Genomic DNA, 8907 nt, shown 5'->3' with positions numbered 1-8907 from the left:
TTTTTACCCCCTCGTCCAAGTCACTGATGAAGGTGTTGAACAGTGCGGGCCCAAGGACCGAGCCCTGCGGAACCCCACTGCCCACATCCCTCCAGATTGAAAATGATCCGTCCACTACCACTCTCTGGGTGCAGCCCTCCAGCCAGCTGGTGACCCACTTGACTGTGTAGGTGTCGACCTATATGGTCCACAGTACCAATGGGCTTCAGTGGCATTTGCACCACAGCTGGGAGGTGGGGAGAAGCAGCAGTGGCAGCCAGGACCTAGGATTTCCAGCGGGTCAGAATAGACAAATATGTACGTATAAATGCCCTATGAGACAAATACATAATTGTAAAGTGCACTAAAAGCTATTCTACAGAGCTGGCCTTAGGGAGAATGGCACCTTGGACAAATTTGTATTTTGGAAATTCCAACCCCCCTTCCTGGTGCTGCTGCCATACCACAGAAGTGCTTTGCCCGAATGGCCCAGGAGCTGGACAGGGAGTCTGCCTGTAGCAGGGGCTGCTGGCTGCAGCCCTGTTGAGCCGAAGTGGAGAGAGCAGAAGCCTGCAATGGAGTGGAGGGTGTGCGCTGGCATTGGAGTTCCAGTGCCCTGCAGCCTCTATGGGGCTCCTCCAGGGCACAACAGGCAACTGGCTACTAGAAGTGCACCGATCCATCGGTCCAATATCAGATTGGCAACGATATAAAGAAAATATTCTGTATCAGAAATTGGGCCAATGCAGCCAATAATTTGTCCAATAAATGCCCATGTCTGTGTGCAGCTGCAGCCCAGCACATAGGCAGTGAGAAGCAGAGCCGGCAGCGTGGAGAGCTGAGTGCAGCTGGTAAGTCTGATGCGGTAGAAGGGGAAAGGGAGGAGGGAGGGGAATGGGGAAGGAAGATCAAGACCCTTGTGGTGAGGAAGGGAGAGGGGTTTGGGCAGGGGCCACCCAGCTGGAGCCGGGGTGAAAGCAGGACTGAGACAGTAGCTCATTGGGGGGTGCAAAGGGAGCAAGGATGGGGAGTGGCTCATCCAGCGCTCATCTGGTGGCTCTCACCACTGTTCCCGCTACTTGTCCAGGAGGCAAGAGTTGGGGTGCCTCTGGGATGTGTAGGGTGGGGAGGGCTGGGGCCAGGCTCTTCCCAGCCAGGCAGATCTGGGGGCACACGCCCCCCTCCACCCTCCTGGATGAGCAGCAGGAACCACTAGACAAGCTGTGCAGTGGCAGCCCCCGCCCCCCCATGCCTCCATCCCATGCCTGCCCTAGCCCCAGCCCACAGCCACAGCCTGCATCTGTACAGATAGGGGGGCACATGTGCCCCCCCGTGAGATGAGCCACTTGCAGCTGTCCCACCCCCCACCCGGCTGGTCAGTGCCTGCCCCAGCCCCATTCCCCCCCGCACCACAGGGGTTCCGAGCTGCCCCCACACCCCTTCTCTCTGCTTCCACCACACCAGACGTACCAGCTGGATGCAGCTCTTCAAGCTGAAGAACTGCATAACAGAAATTGGAGCAGTATTGGCTGATTGGCCTCCTTAAAAATCAGCTATCGGTATTGGCCCCCAAAATCTCTATCGGTGACGCCCTTCTGGCTACTTATAGGCAAGACTTGGCTGGGACTCTACCCTGTTCCACTGTGGGTCACTGGCCCCAGCCCACAACTTCTCAAATGTGCCACTCCATCCTGTTCCACCCTGCCCCACCCAGGTGGGAGCATGTGCCGCTGCCACTTGTATGTCCAGAATCCCAGGCAGTCCACCCTGCCCTGCTGAGGCCCTCTTCTCTCCTACATCGGCATCATGTAGGGCCCCGAGCAATGCCCTAGACCACTCTGCTACCAGTTGCTTACAATGTTTGCGCGTATGGCACCCCGTGACCATGGTGTCCTAGGAGGTCACCCACCCCTAATGCTGGCTCTGCTACTCTATCTGCACAGCAGCTAACAGAATTTTATTGTTGATTTCAGTAGGGACTTCCATGTTAAATTGGTGGTTTCCAACTTGTTCAACACTGGCAGCTACAAGTACTAGGGGTGCACCAATAAAATTTTTCTTGGACGATATACAGAAATGCAGCCCAGAAGCTTGGAGAGCAGCAGCCACCTGCTGGTAAGTCTGTGGGGTCAGGGGGAAGGGAAGAGGCATGGGGGTGCAGATCAAGGCCCCCCACAGTGAGCAAGGGAGTGGGGAAGGGGCAGGGGCTGCCTAGCCAGGATAGTGAATGTGACCTTGAGGTGGGGCACAGGGCAGAGATATGGGCAGATCATCCAGTGTGGGTGGGGGACAGGGGTGTGGTTCCCTGAGGTTGCACACACCCCTGGGAGAGGCATGGGGGCATATGCTTCCCCCCGACAAATTTGTGCATGGGGCAAAGGCGCTGCTCACCCCACCAAAAAAAGCCAATTGCCAATAATGTTAATTTTCCTATTATCAATGCCGATCCAATATACTGATGCACCTTTAACATGTACAGCCTTCCAAATGTCATGTTGGCTGCACTTTTCAATACAATTTTATAAGAAATTGCAGACCTACTTAAAATGAATTCCAAGAAATCTTTCCAAACATGTGATGATCACAGACCCATGTCATGGTTTAATGTTACACTGAGAACCTTTCAGTAAGAGATTAAGTGAATAGCTGAAGGGACAGTTTGCATTGGAGCTAGGAACTAATCCACATGCACTGAGTCCCAGGCTAGTACACAACTAGAAGATTACCTTATCTCCTGGCTTCTATACAAGGAAGAAAGAAACCCTAACATTATGCTTTACCTCTCCCTCTCCCCTATTCCACTTTATTTTTAATTCTTAGGAGTAATGAGTATTTCCTAATTCCAATATAAGAAATAAGACTAGATAGATAAAATTATGCTATGTGATAAAAACCTTTTCAATAAATTCTGCTGAATAATAGAGGGAGAATATAAAGTACGTAAGTCAGGAATAGATGGTATTAGAATTTGGTATAATGCAGTACATGAATCAAACAAACTATCATGCAAAAATGAAGTTACAACACAGAAATTAAGAAAACATTATATAAATATGCAAACACTTTAATATTTCATATCTAATTTACCTCAGACATAGGAGTCCCCCAGAAGTCATTCTGAAACAGGTTTTTTAAAGGCGTAGAAGGATGCAAATCTTTATTGTCCAGAATTGCTGAGACATCATCAAAAACAAAGCCACAAAATAGACTGTTCCAGTAACAAGCTGCCACCACACCTATTATTAGTGCTACCTCCTTCAGGCTAACATCAGCCATTTTCTCCAAAAGATTTCATGAACTAAAAAGCTAGAAAATATGGACAGTACCAAATAAACAGAATTTGTCAATTCATATTTTAGTTAATTTTAGTTCAGTTGTTGAGCTTAGCTTTAGAACAACATAATACAACCACATTCATTAAAAACTCAAGTTATACTGAAGTCTGGTGACAGTAATAATTTAAAACTGAGGATATGAAAGTAAGTTTTCACATTTTCATTAAAAAAATTGCTTACAATCAAACAAGACTGTTTTGCTAAATTTAATTTCCATATTTCACTTAATAAAACCCCAAAACATACCTCCCCCAATACTCTAATTTGTGCCAGAGAGTGCTTGACTACAAGTCTATCCTGTGAATGGCATAAGGGAATTATAAAATGGAAGAGATCTTGAATCCAATCACTAAAAAAGAAGCACTACCCAGCTGGCACACAGTGAACCAACTGATAATGTTTTGTAGTTTTAAAACTGTTCTTTAATATAACCTTGTTTGTGGAAGGCAACAATTAAAAAAATAAAACCTACCTTATGAACTCAACATTTTCAGGATACAGAGTAAATAGTCTTAATAAAACTGAAGGGCTTCTAAATGTGAAGAAAGCAATGAAAAGTTAAAACTTACCACTAATGCTTACACTTTGTTCATTTGCATCCTCTGTAAAAGCTCATGAAAAGGTCATTCTTCTAATCCTCCTACTTGCTTTGGTATCATTGTTAATCACAACTTTTCTACTGAAAAAAAAACCAACCAAATAACCCAGAATGCCCTTTTCACTTACGTTCCTAAATCTTGCATATAGTTTTCTGATAAATTTGTTAATTCCCATAAAGAGTTTTGGAAACATGCAACATTCATAAATTTGTGTGCGATTTTTACGTACGATACATATGACGACAAATTTTTACTACTTAATGGCATAACGTTATACATAGAGTTATACAACTTTCCCGTAAACATATACTGTTAAGTGTAATAAAGGGAATAACAGATGAAAAGAATTTCAAGATGGTATTGCTTCCAGATTGCAGGCTGGTCGGACAACTGTTATGCCAATTGTTGAGAACTAACATACTTAAAGACTATAAACAGTTAAAAAGGTTCTGGGGAAAAGGGAGTGATCAAAAGGATTAAGCAGTTTTAAGAGGATTCTCTCCTTGAAGCTGTATTATGGGAACAGCTTCTGTTCGGTAGACCCTGGAGGTGTTTGGGGTCTAGAAGCAGCTCATATGAATCAGGATGCCCAGGTGGAAGATAACTAGACACTTGATAAGCTTATATAGTCTGTTTCCTCTCAAATGCTTTTAGTCATTAGTATTTGCTTTAAGAAGGCTGTTTGTCACTGTTTACCACTGATGGGTCTTTGTCCCCAGGGAAAGAGAACTGCAGATACTCGAGACAGACCTGCAGATGCTTTCCCCTTACCACCAAAGGGAAAAGCAGAGGCCTATGGGTGGGTCTTAGCACTCACTCGCATCTGACCTGAGAAGTCATTCCAGCTGACAGCTGGAAAAGGTTGCCTACTGCTGTGCTAAGGTAATCATGCTTTCTGTTTAATGACCTTGGCTGTAGTCTACTGTGTAGTATAAAAGTGAGAAGCATTTGATACCACTTCAAGGTGGAAATGATGGCTCGAGGTACAAAACCTGAGTGGGCAGTATGTACTCATGGAGATCAGAAGAGGCCAGAGATGCAGTCTGCCTGGTTACCATAACAAGGATCAGTCAAAAGCTGACATTACTGAAGTGAAGGTGTTAGAATTTATGAATGTTGCTTACCAAATGATCCTGAAGTTTCTTCAGTAATCAAGACACAGGGTAGTGGAACAGCTCAACCATCACTGCGCTGCTTTCCTCAGATTTACCAGCACCTTCGCAATAAAAATATATGAAGAAATATCAATGAATTTTTAAAAATGAAATGTCACCTATAATAGAATATTGCTTAAAAGTGTGTTAAGAAGGACTTAGGATGGCTGCTGGACAGTATGGATCCTCTACTTTCCTCTACTTTTCTAGAGTGGTTAACTCAAATGCTACATAACCAGAAAACATATATTTAGTCGCACCTAACATTTTGAGAGTTGGAAACCAACTCTCAAGCTCTCAACTTCCAAAAAAGGTAAAGAAGCTGCTTCCAAGACAGCACAATACTGTCTTTCATACCTACTCAATTCCTGTATCAAGGAGCCCCTGAAGATGATCACACCACTATAACTACCCTTAAACATATTTTTTTATTGTGATCCTTACTAAATCAGCTCCTGGAAAATACATTACTCAACAATGCTCTCCCAAACACAATAACTGTCATTAGGAATGTACTTATGTGAAGTGATGACATGGAGGTATAAATCAGTGCAAAAATCATGTGCTGTGATGTCCTGATGCCTAAAGTCATCCCAATGCAAGCAATGCTGACACATGCACAGTGGCTTTCCTAGGCAGAGGGTTTTGCCTGTATGTGTGTGTTTTCAGTATATCTTCTGAGAAAGATCTCAACCAAGCATTTTATGGTTCTCTAACACAGAAGTTTCAAGTTTCAAAATCCCAAGTGGTCATGGGGACAAAAATATACTGTTATATTTCAAACTTGACATTTTTAAAGCAAACTAACTCTTAAAAAAATCCCAAAATGAATAAATGAATTTGGCAAAGTATTCTAATATCTCCATCAACAGAACATATTCACTGTCTTGCAGCTGAGATATTGCCTGCAAAAGTTTGATATTAGACATTACTTTCCATCTTATGCATTTTGATTCAGAAATAATCCCTGACAGCAGTTCTCCAGAAACAGTTACTGCCTGCCAACAAGAGCACTTAAACACCACCTCAGAGGAAAGAACCTAATCATTATTTGCCAATTGAAAATGTTACATTTGACTTAGACCTGCACTGTATCAAGTTCATTACAAAAAAATAGTATTTTATTTTCCTCCCTCAAAACACAGAAGGGTGGGCCTAAGTTTGATCCCCAGCCTCCTGATCTCAGTTTCTCTAGTTCTTCTTTTCCATCTTCCATGCCCACTGAAATCTAATGTCTATATGGCAGACATATTAATCCCAATTAATATTAAGGCCCAATTTATGGCACCATAAAATGGCAAACCAGACACAAAGGAGTTCCACATGTAACACAGAACATCTTTGTGGCTGTGTAGGCTATCTTAAAATAAATGTGTATAGTACCCCATCCCCATGCCAACCATCAGCTAATTGCTGGTATTAGGATGGGGCAGCTCTACCCAGCTTGGAGACCCAGGGATGCCCTGGCTCCCATGCCAACCAATATAAGGAACAGGGCAGCCCAAGGTTTTGAACTGCGTTGGTCCTGCATGGGAGTCTGCAAGTACCAAGCAGGGGAGACAGCCAGTCCCTAACGTCCTCTCCTTCCCAGCTCAGCAAGTTCAAAGTTGCACACTTGGCAACATAATGTGCATGCGAGACTCCCAGGCATACAGCTTTGAACTTGCTGAATGCAAGACTGTTGGGATGGGGATCAGATCACATCACTCCATTAAATTAATGTCTGCCAGGGGCCAACATTATAATATCTGTTCTTAGATCAATAAGTTAACTGATTAAAGTGTTACAAGGTTATTACCCATGGTTTCTCTGGTTCCTGGTCTTTCCCCCCACCAGCCTCTGAGAAAAAGCATAAACTGAATTTAGGAAACTGGTGATTAGGCGAGTGGAGGAGCATTTCCCGCAGGAACTGGTAATCCCTTGATTAGCTAGCCACAAATGCAGACCACAGTAAGCTCTACCCTGAACTTGGAGGCCAAATTTCAAGACAGTGGCCATCACTATATATATTTCAGAGAAATTAGAATACTTATCTTTAGATATAAATGCTGCTCCAACCACAAATATGGCATAGTTACCCACTAGGCACATTTATATGCGCTATTAATGTAACTGAATAAATTCCAGTGCAGTTTACATCCGAGTTTACTGTTCCTGGGTGCCATGTTTACACATGTGTCTGGGACCGCAGCAGATTAAGCTGGGTTGGAGCAGGCTCAGCTGGCAAGTGGCCCACGGCTTTCAGCTCAACAGACAGGGCCTGCTCCAACCCGGCTTAATGTGCTGCAGAGGGGCTGGCTGGGACCCCAAGCATTGGGCTAGCCAGCAGGCAGCCCCTGCATTGGAGTACCCTTACGGCCCAGCCAGCCCTGTCAGTATGTACACATGCATTGCAGTGGATTAAATGACACCACCTCAGGAGAGAACTTGTGTTTATAAGTACTAACCTAAGCAACATTTATTTCCTGCAGCCTAATAGGACCATATGTGTAGATGCTGACACTTTACTACAGAGATAACTAGGCAGCTCAGCAGTAAACATCTTGTGTAGACTCGCCCACTGTGCCATAATTAGCAACGCTCTAACAAGTGTATTCTTTGTCTTAGTTACATATCCTTGAAGGTAAAAAGAATAGGCCAAATATTGATTTGCCAGACTTTTAACTGAAAACTAAATGAAGGTAGAAAGTACATTTAATACTTCTCTTCTGCTAAAAAATTGAAATGTACAGGACAAAAAGGGAAAAAAGTTAAAACTCAGTAATTTCTGTTTGAGCCTATGAAGCATACACTGTGCTTACTCAATTCGAAGATGAGGTTCCCCCACTGTTTAAAATGGGGAGGGGCAGGAAGCCCCTTATCTTGGAATCAAGTATGAGGTGGTCAGGAGGCAGGAAGCTGCTGGGGCTGCAGCCCCAAACTCCATTACCTCCACACCCTCTGCCTTTCCCTCCACAGCCTTGGTACCTGTCACCTTTGTCTCCCCCTCCTCATATTAATTCTGCCTCCACTCCTGCTTACCTTTGCTCTAGTGCTGGCAGACTTCATCCCAACTGCAGCCTGAAGCAGAAAGCATGGTACCAACCCAGCCACACTTGGCAGCAGTGCTGGCTCTACACCACAGCTAGGGGGCAGGCTCTTTGTCGCAGGCTGCAGTGGGGTCAGAGTCTGCTGGTGCCACAGCATAAGTGGGGAGGGAGGGAGGGAGAGAGGAGGAGGAAGAGAGGGGGCAGAGAGGAGGGTGACTAATATCCAATACAGGGGTGGGCAATTATTTCAGCTGGAGGGCAGCTTAATGAGTTTTGGCGAGCTGTCAAAGGCCATAGGGGTAGCCCCATCCCCTGACAGTTGCCCCGCCCCCGGTTACCCTCTTGGAGCTGAAAGTGCTGCCCAACCCCTGACCTCTGCCCCCAGAAGTCCCTTCCTTTACCCCAAAAGTAGTCCTTTTGGCAAAGGGGGTTGCTATGTTAAAACTAGGAAACCCCCCCCCAAATAATATACTAATAAAAAAAAAAAATCAAACATATACTATAACTTATTTTAATTTTATTTAAAATATATGTTTTTGTTCCCATTTATGTCTCTAGATACACTATGTAAACAGACAATTGTATAATAGCTCAAAATACACTCTTACTCTTGTATACTGCATGTGGAAGGGTTAAGGGCACATAGGTGGGGGCTGTGTGGTTGAGGAGTGGGTGTGAGGGTGTGCATGTGAGGTGTAGTTACAGTGAGTAGGGTGTGTGGGGGTGGGTGTGGAGGAGTGTTGGGTGTGTGGTTGGGTTACTGTAGGAGAGGAGAGTAAGTCATCAATGTCCGCAGAATCTACATTTTTCA

General features: G+C 44.6%; 1 protein-coding gene across 4 annotated transcripts in view; it reads right to left on the bottom strand.

Moving 5' to 3' along the window:
* TMTC3 (transmembrane and tetratricopeptide repeat containing 3) overlaps nucleotides 1–8907 on the bottom strand; it is a 73887-nt gene that overhangs the window by 53019 nt on the left and 11961 nt on the right. For all 4 annotated transcript variants that reach the window (XM_019514840.1, XM_019514835.1, XM_019514837.1 and 1 more), the window contains exons 2-4: nucleotides 5038–5129; nucleotides 3884–3993; nucleotides 3067–3285 (exon numbers count right to left, since the gene is read on the bottom strand). In XM_019514840.1, the coding sequence (XP_019370385.1) occupies nucleotides 3067–3255 (189 nt within the window). In that variant the 5' untranslated portion in view covers nucleotides 3256–3285; nucleotides 3884–3993; nucleotides 5038–5129. The remainder of the gene's footprint in view (nucleotides 1–3066; nucleotides 3286–3883; nucleotides 3994–5037; nucleotides 5130–8907) is intronic.

This window comes from Gavialis gangeticus, unplaced genomic scaffold, assembly GCF_001723915.1.
Source record: "Gavialis gangeticus isolate Ggan-Ray unplaced genomic scaffold, GavGan_comp1, whole genome shotgun sequence".
Lineage (NCBI taxonomy): Eukaryota > Metazoa > Chordata > Crocodylia > Gavialidae > Gavialis > Gavialis gangeticus.
Note: the sequence above shows the minus strand (reverse complement) of the source record. Positions and strands in the feature narration are given on the sequence as shown.